Source organism: Talpa occidentalis, unplaced genomic scaffold (assembly GCF_014898055.3).
Source record: "Talpa occidentalis isolate TD23 unplaced genomic scaffold, MPIMG_talOcc4v2.1 talOcc4.3, whole genome shotgun sequence".
In the NCBI taxonomy this organism is placed as follows: domain Eukaryota; kingdom Metazoa; phylum Chordata; class Mammalia; order Eulipotyphla; family Talpidae; genus Talpa; species Talpa occidentalis.
This window is the reverse complement of record NW_023603184.1, coordinates 102,315,592-102,336,042: the sequence shown is the minus strand read 5'-3', so window position 1 is coordinate 102,336,042 and position 20,451 is coordinate 102,315,592. Positions and strand designations below refer to the sequence as shown.

General features: G+C 35.7%; 1 protein-coding gene across 2 annotated transcripts in view; it reads left to right on the top strand.

Annotated features, from left to right (window-relative positions):
* SLC25A12 (solute carrier family 25 member 12) overlaps positions 1-20,451 on the top strand; it is a 70,174-nt gene that overhangs the window by 8,191 nt on the left and 41,532 nt on the right. Inside the window, exons 3-4 of one of the 2 annotated variants that reach the window (XM_037523534.2) lie at positions 10,239-10,381; positions 14,664-14,779. In XM_037523534.2, coding sequence (XP_037379431.1) covers positions 10,239-10,381; positions 14,664-14,779 — 259 coding nt within the window. Of the gene's footprint in view, positions 1-10,238; positions 10,382-14,663; positions 14,780-19,320; positions 19,409-20,451 lie in introns of those variants that run through there. The other variant, XM_037523535.2, reaches the window with a different exon arrangement.

Sequence of the window (20,451 nt, the reverse complement as noted above, 5' to 3'; positions counted from 1 at the left end):
CATGATAAGGTAATTTCTCTCAAGTCTCTAGGTGCTGAGAAAGGGGAGTAGCAATGACCTAATACTGAGAGACTGTGGAAGGTATGTGCAGATTTTTCTTTTGATGCTTCAACTGCTCATTCTGGATCAGAGAAGAAAAAACTGTTCCAGTGATAGACTCTCAAATACCAAGATAAAGACCTCTGGTGGAGACTTGTAATTCACTTTTTATGTGTGTAACTTTGTTCTTTAATCATCATCTCCCTGTTCTGTCCAGTTCTCTGTTATTTAGTACTGCTGAAATTTCTGAAGCATCTGTCATTGAAACCAGTTACTGGACTTCTAGATTTGTGCTAATGCTTATTTACTGAGTCTCTGTTATGTGTCAGGCACTATTTTATACACCTTATTGTATTTAATCCACAGAACAACTCTATAAGTATGATTAGTATTCCAATTTTACAGATAGGAAACTGAGCCCCAGAAAGAGTAAGCAACTTGCGTAAGGGTGTATAGTAACTGGAGGATGCTTTAATTTTTTATTTTATTTTATTTTATTTTTTTTGGTGGGACCCTTGCCGGTGGCCGGGGATTGAACTGGCGAGGCTGCGGGCAGCCTCGCAACCCAGTGCTCAACTGCTGCGCCACCAGGGGAGGCCCAGGATGCTTTTATTTTAATGCATTTTGCTTTTTCTGAGTAATATTATTAGAGATACAAATATGGTAATACATATAAAATCACCTTGTAATTTTTCTGTAGCCTTTTATAAAACCTTTGCTATAGAAAATTTCAAACATACATACATTTAGAGACAATAGTACATATAATGTACTTTTTGAAGTACTTCCCAGACATCATATCACTGCATCCATAGATACTTCAGTATGTATCTCTAAAAGATAAGAACACTGAGAAGTCAACCAAACAAACCACTATATGATTATAACACCTAAAAATATTCCTTGATAGCATGGATTTCCATTCAGTGTTGCAGTTTTCCTGAATGAGATTTTTAAGTTGCTTTATTAAAATCAGGATCAAAGCCAGGCTATACTTCATTTTTGGTTGATCTGTCTCTCAAATCTTTTAATATTTTCCACTGCCTGCCAGGATTAAGATCCTTCTTTCTTTATGGCAAAAATCTTGGTATTTAATCAAGGCTTACTAACATGAAAAGCATTCTCTCCCCCTGGGAAATGCACCTTGATTGTCTAAGACATGATTTGTTTGGACTTATGGATATGCTCATTGTATGTTCCCATGGTTACTACTTACATGAAGATATTGAAGTATTTAAGAACAATGCAAATTAATTTTTCAACCCTCTTGGCTCTAAGAAACATTTTAGTTGCCGTTGTTGAGTTCCCTGGATCATTATTTTATTTCCAAGGTTTTGGCAATTTTGGGGGGAAACTTGGGTAGATATGGTTCATTTTAGTAGCTTCAGCTGATTTCAGTGACTCTTACTCTGTTAGGAATAGCATTGCTTAGCAGCTAACAGGATTTGCTATAACGAATAGAAAAACTAAGAATATTAAAGTAAACAGAAAAGTAAGCACATAGTATTTCATGGAAGCAATATTAGTTAGAAAGACAGATTTCTGGAGAATTTTCTTTACAAAATCAAATAGACAGTTTCATTTCTAGTGTATGTGAAATATGAAACTGAAAATGCTAAATATTTAAAACTGTCTTTTCCTAATGCATGAGTAGTTGATTTTAGTCAGTATCAGAAGAATTTTGCATCACTAATTTAAATATCTGTTTTTAAAAATTAATATGGCTCAATAGAATTTTTAAAATTATTGTGTTTTTATGTGTTTACCATTATTATTTCTCATTAAAATATTGCTTTTGATAGATGAAGTCCATATTATACTGTTGTGACAGGGTTTGTGTGTCAGATCTTTTGTAGTCTCAGTTCACTATGCACAGTGCTTGTGTAGTGAAAGGGCATGCATTCCTGACTAAATTTGGTTTCTATTAGGAGTAATAGCAATAGTAGTGAAGGACAGCAAGAGAATTAACTTCGCATGTTCAGCTTTTACCTTGGTACATGTCCTCCTCTTCTATTGTTCATGTAATTCATTTTTCTATAAAGGAAATACTCAGTGTGATATCTTAGTTGCCAAACTTTGTGACATTGTCATTTGAGTTACTGAAATTGAAAGGATGTTAAGATCTGAAAATGTCAGTTCATTTCAGTTAGAACAAAGTTATGGAGGAACAGTTTGTTTTGACTCATATTACAGCCACATGTGGGAAAAGCAGAGGGGAAGCTGCCTAGACCAGTTAGGGCCGCTCTCCTGGTAAAACCAAGAATAGAAGTTAACTCCAAGGAAACCTTAGTTTGGAGAAAGATGAAGAGTTAGAACAGCCACTCCTTCATATTTGGGCAAAAGCAGAAAAATTGAATAAGCAAGGAGGGAAACTGAGATCCTGTGCTTTTCTGAGTGGAACAACCTATTTCAATATGCATTAGTGTTACAATTTCCAAGTATGTTGGTGTTCAAGATCTCATTTTTCCACCCTCATAATAGGACAGCTGTCTTCCTCTGCTTCTTGTTAGGTAAGAGGCTTGGATAAGCTGTGTGCTTTGCTCAACTAGTTAGTGGCACAGGAAATATAGAACCTGTTTTCTGACACTGGCTTCATATCCATCATGCTGTATCTCTGAGTTATTTGAGGGTAGGAACTATGTTTTATTGATCTCTGCATCCCTAGCACCAGATGTAGTACACAGCACACAGTTGGTGCTTAATTGTTACTTTTTTGAGATACATGGAACAACCAAGTATTTGTCTATTTTTTTTTTTTTAATTGAGGAAACATTGGTTTACAACACTGCATACCTTTTAGCTGTCTAGGTTCACTAGTCTTCTGATGTAACTAACCACACCACACCCACCATTAAAGCACCTAATCCTCCACCATAGTGCATTGAGCCCCCTACCCCTTTTGCTTCTCACTCCCACATGCCCCCTCCAGGAACCTCAATTCTGCAGTCATATTTCTTTAATAAATATTTGTAAGTGAATGAAAAAATAACCCCAAATATTTGATTTTAACAAATTTTTGGCTTAAAAAGTAGTGCCACAAGTATATTAGTTTGGTTTTGGTGTGAATGCTTAAAAATAAAATCCTTTATCTTGATGCACTATAATTTTTATAAGTGGACAGCTTTCTGGTCACAGGAGATCAGAATTTTCCTTTATAATCTCTGAAAAATCTTTTACAAATATAAAACATCAAAGAATCTGTTTTGAACTTAAACCATTTAAATAGGTAGCATTGGGCCTCCCTGGTGGTGCAGGTGGTTGAGCGCAGCGCTGTGAAGCTGTCCGCAGCCGCTGCAGTGCTAGTTCATCCCCATCCGGACGGAGCAACCCACATGGCGAGCAGACCTCTCCTGTCCTGCCCGCTGCTCCCCTCAGCAGTGTATTTCGTCAGTCTGCCTGTTCTGTTCCCTGCTCTGTCTCTGGTGAATCTTCTCACCCTCCCGCGCATCTGGCCTGTACACGGCTCTTATATAAATAAAATAAATCTTTTAAAAAAAAATAAATAGGTAGCATTTATCATTTAGACTTTTTGGGTTTTTTACTCTTTATGTCATTAAAGTTTAAGTTGACCTTTTTTCCCCCCCTTACTCAATGGAAGTTTAGGTTTATATGAAAATAAATCTACTTTGTGATTGACTTTCTAGATGATATGATATTCTTACTTGAAGCTAGAGGTAGTTCAGTATAAGTACAACATTTATTGTATATGAAACCCTACCATCTTTTACCAGCAATAATATTGATTAAATGTATAAAGATTTTAATCTTTCATAACATCTATTTTATTTCTTAAGGTACATAATGTCAAGGCTTTTTGAAACACATGTGAACTGTAGTCAATGTAAACTTTAATATTTCTAGCCATATCTAGAAAGACGTGGAAAGTGATATGCACTTTTACATTCAAATACTTGAATTTGGTTTAGAAAAAAGTTTAGTCAAGAAATAGACCACCTATTTTTGTTCAGATACTGTCAGCTACTTCTTGTCTGTGTCTTTCATGTGTCCTTGACTCCTTGCCCAAGAGGGATTTGCAAGTGCTTAAGAAACATCTTTGAAATGTCAAGTGATTAACTCTAAACTTATTTGGAGTATGGATGTGATATTTGGTTAATTTCATTTAAAATCACTTTAACTCACACTCTGGTTAGAACAAAATTGAAAGAATATTATGGTACAACTAAGTTACCTGAGAAATAAAAATTTTAGCCTGGGAGACCCAAAACCTTGTTTTAAGTTGTTATTTATTATTTTTAGTGCAAACGCGCAATTCACTTTCAATAGTAGAAAGAGAAGCTTTCAATAAGAACATTTACCTTTTCTTACTTCTTGATTTATGTGCTACTCGAAGCCATATTTACTTTTTTTTTGTCTTTTTAAACTATTCAGTCAATTAAAATATGCTGCATTAAAAGTGTTTAAAATAAATGTATCATTTTTATTTTAGTAGCATTTTAAAAACTTTAGTTTTAAATATATCACCAGTTTTTGAGGCACCTGCTTTTTTTGGTGAACATAGCACAGAAAATGTTTCAGCATCTTTACTAACCATGGGTAGATTGTAGTTTCAGTTTTAAACTCCCTCATCTGCTTTGTCTGTTCAGGCACCAGGCTCAGTGACATTGCCAAGTAATTGTCTTTAATTTAATGAGTTAATTAGTTAACTGTCTCCTGTAGAAGTCAACTATTGACTCTGTGTGGCTGAGAATTGTGCTTTTTCCCTCTGAGCTATCCACTTTATCTTTCAGTTAAAATAGTCTAAGAGAGCTGGGGAAAACATTAGTAAAATACCCCAGGGTAAGTGATTCTCTGGCATCATTTATAACACCCCAGATACTGGCAAAGCCTGTTCCAGTACATGTCAACAAAAGCATTTGTCTTCCTTGTTGGCTGCTGTGTCCTTGGTGATTTGTGCTAAGGCTGCTCTATTTCCTGATCATTTTAAAGGCAAGAATGTTGTGAAAAACTGGTGATTCAGTAGGTACAGTATACTTACACTCTGTGTGTGTGTGTGTGTGTGTGTGTGTGTATAGTGGTGGTAGTATGGCAATCAAATCCATTAAATACCTCTGTGGCAAAAAGAATGGACAAGCTTTGGACAAGAATTGCCAAATTTTGTTTATACTAACTCTGAAATGTTTTCAGAATTTTATTCCTGTTTTGAAAATTGTCATCTGCTACTTAAATTATCACTCAAGCAATTGTGAAAAGAGAGAACAAGGATCATCATAACCCATATCTTATATTTTCTTATTTAGTATTTTGTGTTTAGTTCCCTATTAAAAATTTTCTCATAGAAGTCAGGCCCAGAATTCCTTGTCAAAGTATGTAGTATTTTTAATGGTTCTTTATATATGTATGTGTATTTGGGTATATGTACTTATATGTTGCCAAATTGCTTTTCAAAAGGACCAAATTTGAAAAATGCAAGATTTGAAGAACAGTGTAATCAGTCTGTGATTATTTGTGTAAAAAAAAGAGAAATAGATAAGAATATTCACACATTATTTGTCTTTTTTTTTAAAAGACTTATTTATTTACTTATTTATACAAGCGCTGGGTACAGTCAACCGCTGCGCCACTGGGGAGGCCCTTATTTGTCTATTTTATTGTGTGTCTATAGATATAGGTAAAACAGACTCATACATTGAAGAATGAGAAAGAGAAGATGCAACTTGCAGAAATTGATAGAATCCACTTATAAATTATATATAAGTTAAATATACATAAATAAAATTTGTTTGTTATATGTAACATCTCTGGAAGCGTATGCAAAAAATTGATTGCCTTTGGAGTGGGGAAGGGAATTAAGTGACTGGGAGACAGAGGTGGGAGGAAGACTTCTCTGTGTATCCTTTCGTAGCTTCTGAATTTTGAATGGTATGACTATAACACTATTAAAATAATAAACAGTAATAGAAAGCCATTAACAGTTGGTAAAAACTATCATTTTCTTTCTGTCCCTTTTCTACTGCCTGGATTCAGACCTCAACCTCTCTAGATCTTTGTAGCAGCCACTGCTTGGTCTTCCTGCCCCCAGTTTTTCTCTTTTCCCATCCATATTTCACCTTGTCACCAGGGAGAGCACAGATCAAATGGTATCTTTCTCCTTTGCTGAAATTTTTAATGGTATTCCACGGCCCACAGTTTAGCATTCAGAGTCTTCCACCATCTGGTCTCAAACTGTCTTTTCAGCTTCACCTTCTACACATCTTTGTATAACTTCTTTTTTTTTTTTTTTTTTTTAGAGGCATGTTTTATTTATTTATTTGTTTGTTTGTTTGTTTATACATGCACTGGGTACAGTCAGAAGCGCGGGAGGGTGAGAGAATTCACCAGAGCCAGAGCAGGGAGCAGAGCAGGCAGAAGGACCGAAGTACACTGCTGAGGGGAGCAGCGGGCGGCAGGAGAGGTCTGCGCGCCATGTGGGACCCTCCTCCAGTGGCCGGGGAGCAGCCGGGGATCGAACTGGTACGGCAGAGGCCGCAGGCAGCTTTGCAACCCAGCGCTCAACCGCTGCGCCACCGGGGAAGCCCCTGTATAACTTCTTTATTACCATTTCTCTCTTAAGTTAACTCCACCCACCAAAAAAGAATAAAAAATGTGTTTCCTTATTTCTGTATTTGTTCACATTATCCTTTTTTTAAATCTGAAAAACGTTTTCTCTCCATTTGAAGTTGAAATTGAAATTTACTTCCAAGATCTATTGTGAATATAATTTTCTTCATCTTACCCCCATTCCATCTTATCCCACCTTTTTTTAGAATGAATCACTCGTTTTTTGATTTTCATACTACATTTTGCATGCCATTGTTTGGTATTCATATTCTAGTCAGTCTCTTTTAAATTTTATTTTTATACTTCCCTGTGTTGATCCCTCTTTCCAATTGTAGTAGACTTCAGGGAGACTGGAAGCTTCCTTTGTGCCTTTCTCATTTTTAACTCTGGTGGTTTTGTGATTTTGGTAAAACATGTCAGACATTGAAGAACAAGGAAGAGAAGAAACAATTGGCAGGTAGAATCCACTCACTTTTAAATTTAATACCATACAGTTTATTCTTTTCTTAACCCTGTGTTTGCATATCCATTTTTTTAAACATTAAAGATTATTTAGTCTTTATTTTGTCAATATATGAAATATCTAGAGGCCTGGGACAAGAATGGAGTTCTCTAAGGATTCACAGTCCACATTGAGTTACTTTTTATTGTAGGTGCATAGAGTACTTACTGTGATAGTCTCTGTGGTGTTTCTCAGAATACAACAAAGGAAACATTTTTAATTTAATTCTTTCCTTGTTGAGACAGCTGGTAGGTTGGTATAGTAGTCACATTTACAAAGGAAAACATTAAAATATTTAACCAAAAAGCAAACCAGTGGTCCTTTGCTCAGATCCATATTGTCTTTGTCTTGTTTGTCAGAAGCAACCACTTACAACTTTTAGCTAATATTTTGGTTATTTACCTCCAGAATTCTGTACTGTTGTTTCTAGACATTATTGACTTTCTTCTAAGGTAGCTGATGAAGCCTTAGTTTCCTTATACTGTACTTGTTCCCCCTTTCTCCTCTTTCCATTCTTCTCACTTTATTTATAATTGTTATTAAATTAATACATTATAATTATATGTTTATTTTGAGCCAGGTTGTGTATATTATGATAGTGTTTACTGTTTTTGTGTAACAAAAGTGCTTTTTCAAAATTTACTTTTTATAGTTAAAAATTACCTATCTTGGGCCTCCCCAGTGGTGCAGCGGTTGAGCGCTGGGTTGCGAAGCTGCCTGCGGCCTCTGCGGCGCCGGTTCGATCCCCGGCTGCTCCCCGGCCACTGGAGGAGGGTCCCACATGGCGCGCAGCCCTCTCCTGCCGCCCGCTGCTCCCCTCAGCAGTGTACTTCGGTCCTTCTGCCTGCTCTGCTCCCTGCTCTGGCTCTGGTGAATTCTCTCACCCTCCCGCGCTTCTGACTGTACCCAGTGCATGTATAAACAAAACAAAACAAACAAATAAATAAATAAATAAAACATGCCTCTATTTAAAAAAAAAAAAATTTACCTATCTTTTCATTTGCTTATTTGTATATCCATTACCAGTTCATTAATTTAGCAAACATTTGCTAAGTATATACTTTGTGCCAGGTATTATTTTTGGTGCTTTAAATACATCAGTAAACAATACAAAGATTTTTTTCCTTGTGACACAATCTAGCTGGGAGGTAGACAATAAATATTTCAATCAGTAAAATATATATTAGAATGTGATAGGTCCCATGGGGAGAAGAGGAGAATAAAAGCATTGGGAATACATATACAGACATGAGTTGTAATTCCAAATACGGTAAAAGGGTGTAGGTCTCATTGAGAAGGTGACATATGAGCCAAGTTTTAAACTCCTCCCAGTGTTACTTTCCATATAAGCCAAATGCCTTGCATAACCCGACATTCTATTTCCCCAATGGTTTTCCTTCCTGGAGTCCTCTGTCTGCCCAGCCCCGACTAGCTACCCAAGAGGCCTGCAACACAATTATCTCGGGAGTTCCCTTGGCTGCTTTCCTGGGCTGGAGCCTCTGTTTCCTAGATCCTGTATCTTCCTATTGGTTCATGCTCTCTTTTTCATGGAGTAAATTCTTCTCTAGCTTTCTGAGAAAGGGTACAAATAGAAAAAAGTGTTGAGAACATGTATATCTCAAAGTTCTTTAACCTACCCTGACAATTTTTTGAAAGTCTGATTCATTTTTTTAAAAAAGATTTATTTATTTAAATAAATAAATATGTATGCATACAAGAACTGGGGTACAGGCCAGAGGTGTGGGGGGTGAGAGGATTCACCAGAGACAGAGTGGGGAACAGAACAGGAGGAATGACTGAAATACACTGCTGAGGGGAGCAGAGGGCAAGATAGGAGAGTCCTGCTGCACCATGTGGGTTGCTCCCTGGGATCAAACTCGTGCTACAGAGACTGCGATTGCTTCGTAGTGCGGTGCTTAACTCCTTACGCCACCAGGGAGGCCCCAGTTTGATTCAATTTAGAGGTCTAGTTTGGAAATCATTTCTCTCAAAATTTTCAAGAACTTCCTTTCAAGCTTCCAGTGTTTCTGTTGAGGAGCATGATGCCCGAGATTCAAAATTATTTATAGGTGACCTGCTTTTCTTTATTTTAATATTTTGTAATTTTATGATAATGGGCCAGGTCCTGTTGTGGATTTTGTTTTGCTTGTTTTAATATATTGTGCTAGGCACAAGTCACCCATGTGTTCTTCAATTTTGGGAAATTTTCTCATGTTGCTATTTGATGATTGAAGTTGCTAAATTGCATCCCAAAGAGGAGCACTTTGGTTGTTTATGTTTGGTCATGCCATAATATGTAAACCCTTTAATAATAAGGCATTTACTTGTTAGGCAGGTATTACTTTGCTTTTAAAAATTGTTGACATAAGTGGTAGAATATTTTTGGTGTTTTTTTTCTAGCTACTAGAACTTGGAATCAATACCTATTTTAGAAGGTCTTGTTTCTTATGCTCTTCTCATTCATTACACTCTTATGGTTTGGCTGGCCCTGTGTTTCCCCCCTATTCCTATGGGCAGTATGCCTCTGAGAGGCAGAATATTTTCTCACTTTCAAGTCTTGGTTACCTTAGCTGCCCTTTCACTTTTCTTTACCTTTTCTTAGTGTATATACATGCACACACACTTCTCATATATATTTAATTGAGATAAAATTCACCCATCTAAACCATTTTCAAGTATGCATTTCAGTGTTTTCAGTGTTCAGTTACCATCACCACCACTTCTGGACCATGTTCATTATCCCCAAAGAGAAAAATCCCATCTACCTTACAGTAATTACTCTCCATCCTCCCCCTTCCTCCCAGCTCCTGCCAACTACTCTTCTACTTTCTGTCACTATAGATTTGCCCATTATGGACATTTCACCTAAGTGGAATCATACAATATGTAGCCATTTGTGTCTGGCTTCTTTAGCTTATAATGTTTTTAAGGTTCATACATGTGATAGCATACTTTACCAGTGTTCTCAAATCAGGCCCTGGAGTTTTGTTGTTTCACTGTCTATAGAAAAATTCTGCATTTATTATCCTTACTTTGATCTTGACACTGGCTTTTCATTTATCTTTTCACAAAACATAAGCTGCAAAAAGATACAGAATAATTTCATTTTTTAAGCATACATTTTTTACTTGTTTTTTAGTATGCCAGTACTGAGGTCGATGGAGAACATTATATGACCCCTGAAGACTTTGTCCAGCGCTATCTTGGACTATATAATGATCCAAATAGCAACCCGAAGATTGTGCAGCTCTTGGCAGGAGTCGCTGATCAAACCAAGGATGGGTAAAAGCCTTTATACATTTTTTGATAATTAATGTTCTGAATATCTTATTTAAAATAGAAGAACCATAAGTTACCTATGACCATCTAGCATTGTAATCTTAATAACCTGTTTTTTTTCTTAGAAGTTTATAAAAACTGTTATTTATTGCTATTATCAATGATACTGACATGTATTTCTTTTATGTTACATGAGAAAAATCATATATCATATTAAATAATTTGAGTAGAATAGTTTTCAGATAATGAAGTGTATTTCTTTTTTTTTTTTTAAGATTTATTTATTCATTTACACAAGAACCGGGGTACAGGCCAGATGCGCGGGACGGTGAGAGTATTCACCGGAGACAGAGTGGGGAACAGAACAGACAGACAGACGAAATACACTGCTAAGGGGAGCAGCGGGCGAGACAGGAGAGGTCTGCTGCGCCATGTGGGACCCTCACTGGCTGGCTGGGATTGAACTCGAGCTGCAGAGGCTGTGGATAGCTTCAAAGCACAGCGCTTAACCGCCTGCGCCATCAGGGGAGGCTCAATGAAGTGTATTTCTTTCATTAAGTCATTCAGTAAACATTGAGTATGTAGTATATTTTAGGTACTGTTCTAAGTGTTTGAACTACTTCAGTGAATGAATTCACAGAAACAAAACTAAAAAGCAAATTAAAACTTGTTATAAATTCTATGAAGAAAATTAAATCAGAGAAGAATTTAAAGAGTGGTATTTTTTCATTTATCTGTCTACTCATTTACAACTATTTAATGAATAACAATTTATCTGTCTATTCATTTACAAATATTTACTGAATAACACTATTGCCAGGTACTGTTGGACCTTAGAAATATAAACATTAATAAAATAGGATCCCTGGCCTTAAGAAGGAGCTCATGACCTAGTGAGAAAGGATGAGTAAGCAAAGAAAAACAAAAGAATAATGCTTCTGAATCCAGGTTCTATCACAGAAGTATATAAAATGTATAGCGGGCACCTAAGAAAGCATGATTAACTGTTTTAGGTGGTTAGGACAGGAGTATCATAGAGGTGGTGCTTGAGTAAGCTCTCACAAGACTAGTAGGAGCTTCCGGTAGTTGGACAAGTAGGGAGGGAAATTCTAGGAAAGAGGAACAACAGTGGCATAAAGTACCAGTGTGTGTTTTGAACAGTGGCAGTGTGTGTATGGGGAGGGGTTTGCAAATACTCGGTGTGGCTGTGCATAGCTTTGCTGCTGTTGGAGCTGTGGTTGGAGTGGAGCTGGTCCCTTGTGTGCTACACATTGACTATATCCTGTAGGCTTGTGATTCTCTGTCTTGGAGATATTTTTAGCCTGGGTGTGTGCGGTAACAGAAATAACAAGGTACATCTTACTAGAGTGTCAGTTTACTTAAAGGAGAAAAAGCATACCATATTTATATTAAAATCAAATATGACTATGATGGAGTGAATGTGACATTTGTATGAATTAGGAAGAAAATTTTGCCTTCTCTGTGACTCTCAAGAGACATCCCCTGACTTCCAGGAGGATGCAGGTACTTTCTCCTACCTGTTGAGGTGCTCCTATGAAAAAGTAGGAAATAAGGAGACTTTAAAAATTATTTCTGTTACCATGAATATGATTATAATATTGTTTATAATTACCCAAGATCAAATCTGAATTAGAGGTAGTATAAACAAGTTTAAATAATTTAGATAAGTGTATGGGAAAAGTAGGTTTGGAATGGTTTAATACCATACCCTTTTGTGTTGTGCCACCCCCTGACATGTTTTCTTAGTATGGAAACTTCCCTCTTTCTCCTCTTACGCAGTCTCTTTTTTCCAATAAATAGTACAATAAGAGTGTTTTGATACAGGTACTTTCTGTGGAGAGTCATATAGAGGCAGTATTGTATGATATAAATAGCATGATGGGTTGTCTAAGAGTAAAAACCATCTATTCACCAAGTATTTGTGAGATTGTGGCTTAAACTTTGAAGTTCTGGTTGTATAAGGGAAAGTGAAATGATTTTATGCAGTGAATACAGATCTTAGGAACTATTATTGTGTGATCTGATCTCAAATATTTAGACAGTTGCTTGTTTGAAACTAACTTCTAGTACTGGAGTTTCTATATTTAATTCTAGTCAAAATTTCATCTAGAGGCTCTGTTCTCCTACAATGTGGAGAACTATAGTTTTCCTATCTTTAGCTTTTTCACAAGTGTTTTCCTTTAATATTCTCCATGCATATAGAGAGCTCTTTATGCAGAAGTATTGGCAGTTTTAAAAATTGTAAAATTTAGGTATTAATGTTTTGCGGTTAGTTTCCATTCAATGAATGGAAAGGAACTAAGTACAAGATTTAAAAAAAAAGTCATATTTATACAATACATCAAAATTATAAAGTGGATATGTATTCTTCATAAAATGTCAGAGAGCAGGTATGGTTCAAAAGTGAAAGTGCCCCTTCATCCTCATTAAAAGAAAACAAACTCTTAAAGTGTGTACTAAGCAGTGGTTTCTTTACTCCAGTTTGTGATCTTTGGGTGCTGATGCTTCTTGAAAACAGAAACCTAGTTTTTCCCTGGTTCACAGTTTATCAAGAGAAGCCAGAAACTGGATATTTAGTTGAAGTCTTATGATTTCCTAATGTTGGCAGAGAATGAGGTTAAGAAGTAATACTTCGTATGCCAAAGAGAACACATCTGTGGGCCAAATTCAGTCTGCCAGTGGACAGTTTATGACCTTTGCTAGTTAAGGAAAAAGTTTTTGACTTCAAATAACTACAAGAAGTTTTACTACAGGGCTTGAAATGTGTTTTAAAGCTACACATTCTATATTTCAGGGCAATTGTATTTTTGCTGTCTAATTCCTAGGATTTGATTTGGAAAAAAACAGGATGTTGTGGGTATTTTAAAAACTCATAATTAGCCCAGCAACTTTCTATTTTTATTCTTTAAGTCATTCTTATATTCAAGAAATAATTCATTTTATAAGAATTTCAAGTATGAAAAATAGATGACTGGATCAAGAAGATGTGGTACATATATACCATGGAATATTACTCAGCATTCAAAAAAGATAAACACATGCAATTTGCAGCAACATGGATGGCACTGGAAGGGATCATGCTCAGCGAAATAAGCCAAAAAGAAAAAGAAAAATACCGGATGGTCTCACTCATAGCAGGAATCTAGAAAACTTAAATAAGGGACCAGGAAAATGAATATAAGAAAGTGAAAATCAAAATCAACAAAAAACTATGAACCAGAGACACTTTTTGGGGGGTGGGGGGCGGGAGGGGAAGGATTGGGGTCAGAATGGGGCGTTTGCAATTGTATGGGGGAATATAAAAATAAAATTTAATATTAAAAAAAAAAAAAAAAGAATTTCAAGTATGTCAGAAATATGTAGTGTAGAAATAAAGATCTTTTGTAACTCCTTCCCTCATTTAGTACTCTATGTTACTCATTCTCATACTTTCAGATCATACCATACTATTTAGTTTAGTTCACAGATTAAAACTATGTACTACTTGTTGCTTTTTAGGGATGATCATTGTGATACCCAGTATATTATAACTGTTTTTACTGCCCTAATATCTGTATAATGATTAAAAAAATACATAAACAGAAATTTATTAAGACCATCAAGTATGTATGTTTATATCAGTATTTACATTTCCTGATTTTCTAATAAGTTAAAATTTTTTTGTTTTACTTTGAATTGGAATCCAAATAAGATCTGTATATTGTAATTAATTGCTATGTCATTTAGGTCTTTAAAAATTATTTTTTGGTAACTATAGTATGTTTTCTTTGTAGTTCCCTACATTTTCCTTTGTCCTTTGCATTTTCTGTAAATTGATGATTAGATTAGAACAGTGGTTTTCAATATGGTGGATACTATTGGCATCTCATGGGTAGAGGACAGGAATGATGCTAAACATGATACAATGTGCAGGAGGCTCCCACCAAAAAGAATGAACAGTCTTTATATTCAGTAGTCCCAAGATTGAGAAACTCTAATCTAGAGACCTGATCAGATTCAGGTTTAATTACTCTCAGTCTAGTTCTCTTGTGATATTAGGGCTTATTTGATTATTGCTCAGGCTCATTAATCTCTTAGGGGTTCACTTAAGGGTAATACTCTTAATTCTCTTGTTCCTTCTTTCTTTATTATCTGGAATACCTTTACAAAGAAAAATGTCACCTCAATTAATTGGTTATCCTGAACTACAGCTCATATGTAAAGGCAAGTTAAATGATGTTTCCCCTTTCTTTTTCAGCTAGTCACATTTTACATTTTATTCCAGGTTGATCTCCTATCAAGAGTTTTTGGCATTTGAATCTGTTTTATGTGCTCCAGATTCCATGTTCATAGTGGCTTTCCAATTGTTTGACAAGAGTGGAAATGGAGAGGTGACATTTGGTAAGGAAAAAAAAAGATTTTAAGTGATAAGTGAAGTTAGTGAGGCTGTTCCAGTCTATAACTACTAAATCTAATAACTGAATATATTATTATTTATGACCTTACTTAGGACCTAGTCAATAAGTGAAGTATTAATTTCCTAAAAGGATTTGCACAGGTAAAGTGGTTTTATTTTCTTTAAAGCATTAGATTCTTGCCAAAATGAAGGAATCTAGGAATGCTGATCCTTCAGTTCATTGAGTCATTTACACATTCCTAAACTAGGTGGTGTAAAATTTTCTTGTTTGGGGCCAGCCTGGACAAATCTCTTTATGAAACAGCATGAACAACATGGAGTATTCGTCTCATTCTTTAAGAGTTTTGGGTAGAGTTCAGAGCTTCTCTGTAGCATCTTGTGGAAAATTGCAACTATGAACTTTGTAACACCAAGAATAGGATAAAGGAATGAGTTAAGGCAATAATAATTCTAGTATTCTATGAACCTCTATTTTAGGTTTTTGGTTTTAGGAAACAAAAGACTAAAATATTAAAATTGCCATCTGAGTTGGATGTAGAAATTCTCTTGGCATATAGTCTATCACATTGTGGATGTCTAATAAGCCAATAAATTAGATTTCCAACTGTAGCCACATAGTAATTTTTTAAAGATATGTGTTTGCAGAAATGAATTTGTGTTTAGTAAATGTATCAGCTAATTTTTCCTGCAACAGGCTTTTCAATAAAAACAATGTATTTAATTGAAAAGACAAATTCTTTTCAAGGACCTTGAGCCTTCCTCCTTCTTTTTAAATTAAAATACTTGTATTTTTTTATTGTGGTAAAACAACACATAACAAACAACTTACCATCTTAACCATTTTTGAGTGTACAGTTCAATAGTGTCAAATATATTCATATTGTTGTGGAACAGATTCTAGAAATTTTTCACTTATAAAGCTGAATGTGGGCCCCTTTTATCCTGTGAATTGGCATCAATGCATGGTAGAGAAATTCTTGAAAATCAGGCTTTTTCTGAGCCACAGAGCTAAATATTCACAGTAGAATTCTAAAACAAATATCCTTTAGCTAAACCTGAAGGAAGAAGTATCACTGCTGTGGTAAGAATGATGAGAAGGTACCAGTACTTGAAGAACCAGTAGTGATCTTATTGGACACATGTTCTAACTTGGTATTGATCATTACCTTCCTTCTGCCACTGACCCAGCTGTCTTCTGTATGAGAAGATTTTCCCAAATAAATACCTATGCGGAGTCCTTTAGGTTTCTTTGCTTATCTTGGCATTCTTCCTGCTTTGGAGCAAGCTCTGGCTACTCTGTCTCCTAAAGAATGTTGACTTCCCTCAGAAGCACCTAGATTCTATAATTTAAAGCATAGAACCTTTATCATCTCATCATTCAGCATTGAATCTGTACAATTAGTAATGCTGCATTTTTTCCCATAGATATCACACATGCTTACATGTTTTATTTCCAAATATGTAGAAATGAGTGGAAAATAACTTGATACAAGTATCTGGGTTAGAGACAGTATCCTGGTGCTTCTGTCACGTGCTCATTGTTTCAGAATTGGATTTCCCAAAAACAAATGGTAATTTATTTTGTCCCCCCCTATCTTGGCATCATTATTCTTGTGTCCACTCCATTTGATTGATTTTTCCCTGTTTTTTAAAAAATAAATCACTCAAGTCAGTTCATCCAACAGACTAACATTAGAGACTCATGCCATTGTTGATGAGTAGTTTAAACTGATGTAGGAAGAAGCTGAGTGGTTTATGTATACCTTATTATTTCATGCAGATGTGAGCTAGTAGTTATTTGATCCCAGCTTCATCATTTTGTAGATTTTCCCTCAGAATGTCATTTATGAGTTAGGATTTCAAGAAAATATAATTGGGATTTAAAAAGCATAGAAATCAGATTTAGCTTTTATAGCATCCAGAATGAACTAAAGAACATATAAACCATGCAGAATCCTGCTTTCACTCTTCCTCATAATCTAGAGATAGGAAGATTCTTATGAGATAAAGCTCTACCCCCTTTTGACATTGTTCCTGGAGTCCAGGCCAGATGGATGGTTCTCTTGATGTTGCTTACCTGATTCCTGGGAACCTTGACCTATTCTCCTTCCTACCTTATCTTCCCAGTTTTGAGATTCCATTTTTAGACAAATTTTATTAACCAGAATGAAAATCATAATGAAGGATTGGATGTTTAATTTTACATTCTCAAGAAAATAGGAAAATCATTGAAATGTAACAAATGCTACTTACCAAGATTTCTAAGATCTTCTTAGAAATTTTACCTTGTATTCAAGACTATAGAATTTCAGCATAAGGAAATAATTAACTTGGAGTTTATTTTTATAAGATTTTGGATCAGTGATAAAGGTCAGTTTTCATGTTTGTACCCACTTACAAATAATGAATTGTACTTGTGTATGTGCATACACGTTTAGGTAAGAGGAAATTTTAGTTCCGTTCTAACTCTAAATCCTTTTTACCAAATGGTCTTATGTTTTCTAGTTTGAAGCTTATTTAAGTATAGTTTTCTCTTGTATACATCAGAAGAGAAAAGTAGGAGAGAATGTTGGATGCAAGGTGTACTGGAGTGGGGAGAGATTATTATGCCATCGGTGTCCCTCTTTGGTATAGTCCCTCATGGACTATATTGATAATGTTTTCTGTGTACTTGTATATATTGTTCTCATCTGTGCTTTTTTTATAAAAGGTATCCTTTTTATACACATGAAATTATATACTTAAATTGTCTGCATCTTTGCAAGTGTTTATATAAATAGCAGTAACATTTACTTGTACTTGAGTGCTGGATAAGTTTTATTTTTTTTATTGTTAGAAGTGTCTCTACTCTAGGGGAGAGGACTTACATTGAGAACTTGGTAATTCATTTCAGAATGTACAAGCTCAGGAGAGAGTTTTGGAGTTTTTAAAAGAGTGAATAAAGCCTTTGGATAATTGTTTCCTCTTTAGTAGTCCCGTAATAAAACTTCTAATGCATGCTGTGGATAATTATTTAATGGCTGTATATCTGTTACTACTTGGTGGCATGAGCCTTGTAGAGGCCCTTGCATGAGTGGTGTATGTTAGATACAGTATAAACTTGCTTTGGTTTCAATACTACTCATTAGTGTACTGGATATTCTGCTCAGTAAAATTAGTTGAGATTGTAAAGTACAGCTATATTCTACATTGTGTTGTCAATAGCTGCCATGCGTTTGCTCCAAATTAAAAAAAAAAGCTTGTTGCTTTAACAGAGATGTAATCATTCTAAAAAAGTTCCATCAAAGTCTACTAACTAATAAATGAATATAAAGTGTTAAATACATTGTAAGTTTTCCATTGAAATTTTATCAATGTTGTGTCCCAAAGTGTATGCGTAGGAATCGGAACTCTCTAAAAGTAACTTTTTTAAGGGTACACCTTTACCCCCTGACTGTAGAACCCTCAAAAATTAGGAATTGCTTTTGATTTTGTACTGTGTGATCATCAGAGTGTACTGCCAATAAAAAATGTGTTCCTTTTGTGCCTGTAAGGTAGATTTTTTTCCCTAAAGGGAAGACTGTTGGGTGTTTTAGGCACATTAGATTGATCTAAATGTGAAAAATGTTACACCTTCTTCAGTGGAAATGAAGCTATGGACATGGTATAATATGAAATTCTAATGCTAAAAAATACTTAGTTTAATCTGGTTAGCGCTTCACCTGGGTAAAAATTAAATCAGGAAGAATTTTCAGATATTGCAGAGAAGTTTATATTAATATGGCTACTTGAGTAGCTTAGTGTTTGAGGTTAAAAAAAAATAAATGAATATGGCGTTACTAGTTTTTATGCCATTTGGTGATGGGCTTTTGAAGCATATAGCTAATGTAGTCACAGATTATCTTTAAATGTAAACTCATCTTTCCTGAGAAATGGATCTTTGTATTTATTTGGCAGCAGGACTACCTATTGACTGACTGTACAGTAGTCCCTTCTGGAGGTAGGTAAAGGCTTATTAGAAATACTTATGAAAAACAGAGGAGGTCATTCAGGAACTAAAGACCTACCTGGAGGTAGAACCTAGAAGTCTGGAACTGAGTCTACATGCTATGTTGGTTGGGACTTCCTCTGCAAGTTCCTGTTGTTGATCTTTTTGTTGTTGTTGTTTGTTTTCCTTTGTTTTCTTTTTTTGGTCTCTTAGTTGTTCCTCTCTTTACCCCCAAGTTTTCCTCCACTGAAAAACTCTTTACTTCCTTAAGTCTCGCCATTGTTTTTGTTCAGTTATACACAAGGATATTTATTGTTCATGATGGGAGTCCTTCTAAAGCTTCTCTGACTTTACTTTAAAGAACAGTGCTGGTGAATCTCAGCTATTAAGGATTTTTTTCCCCTGACAATAAAAATGTTTGGTCTCAAGCCTGTAAGTTGGAAGCAGTGGCTCCTGCTGGGCTGGAATCCTTGGAATCAGGATGTCGTTGGGCTGATGGTAGGTGGGCTGTGTCACAGGGCTGATGGCTTGTATACCTACAGGAGGAGTTCTCTGGCCACACCGTTGGTACAGCAGCTCCTTCCAGGCTCATTCATGGAACAGGCATGGCGGCAGTCTTGGAGAAGAGTGCCAGCCCCGGTCAGAGGTAATTTTGTACTGCAGAAAGGTGAACAAGACCAGTAGGAAGCTCCCATAAGGACTAGGGAGGGATGAGGGTGGATGAGATGGGGAGACACACTGTGGGCCACTGGGAAATTAAAACCTCTGTTAAGACAAATTTATGTAATGTACATGCTTCAGTGTGTATTTCGTCTAGTCCAATCATCATAAGTGACTGATACAGCTTAACTGACTAAGGTTATAATCTGAACATTTTAATCACAGTTATCGCTATTACCTACCCTCCTGACAAATCTATGTGCTCCTCTCCCTTGAGCAAAGAGAAGATAATGACAGGCTACTTTTGTATCTGACCCCAATTCCCTTTTCAAAGGAATTATAAACCATTTCTTTCCTAAGCCCATGCTCTGCAGGAAGTAAAAAAGTTGTGTATTGTTTTCTATATGTCAGAAAACAAATGGATTCCTATTTCCTTTAGCAATGCCAACCTAGGATAAAACACTAGATCATATGCTGCCAATAATGTGACTGTCATATCCCTATCATCCAGGCCCAAATTATGGCCACTGAAATAACACTCTACGGAGTGCTGTGAACAACTAAGCACCCTTGTTTGCCACTGGAAAGACGGATTCTCTCTGAGGGGAAAAAGGGAAAATTTACTATGCAGTTTGTTAGATGGATTGGGTATATTTGAGATTGTTGGTCTTCCCTTTTCTGTGATGCAAAACTGATAAAGTCAGATAAGACAAAGAGTACATCAGTTATGTGAGCTATTGTCTCACACAAGTATAAACTCTCCAGTTCTGGAGCTTTTGTTCATTTTTTTTTCCTTCATAAGCACATCCTGGTAAAAGCAAAGTGGTAATTATGAATTGAATTTCAAAACAATAGTTGTACTAATTATTTCTGTTAGCTTCCGGAATTTGCCTTCGGCAGTTGATAGTGGAAGTAATAACAGAAGGGAAGTGGAATTATATCAAGAGGTGCCAAAGTAGGTTTGAAATTTTGTTAGTCCTAGTAACTCAAGTTGTAGCCTGTGACATGGTTAAAATAATTAAAGGTGTC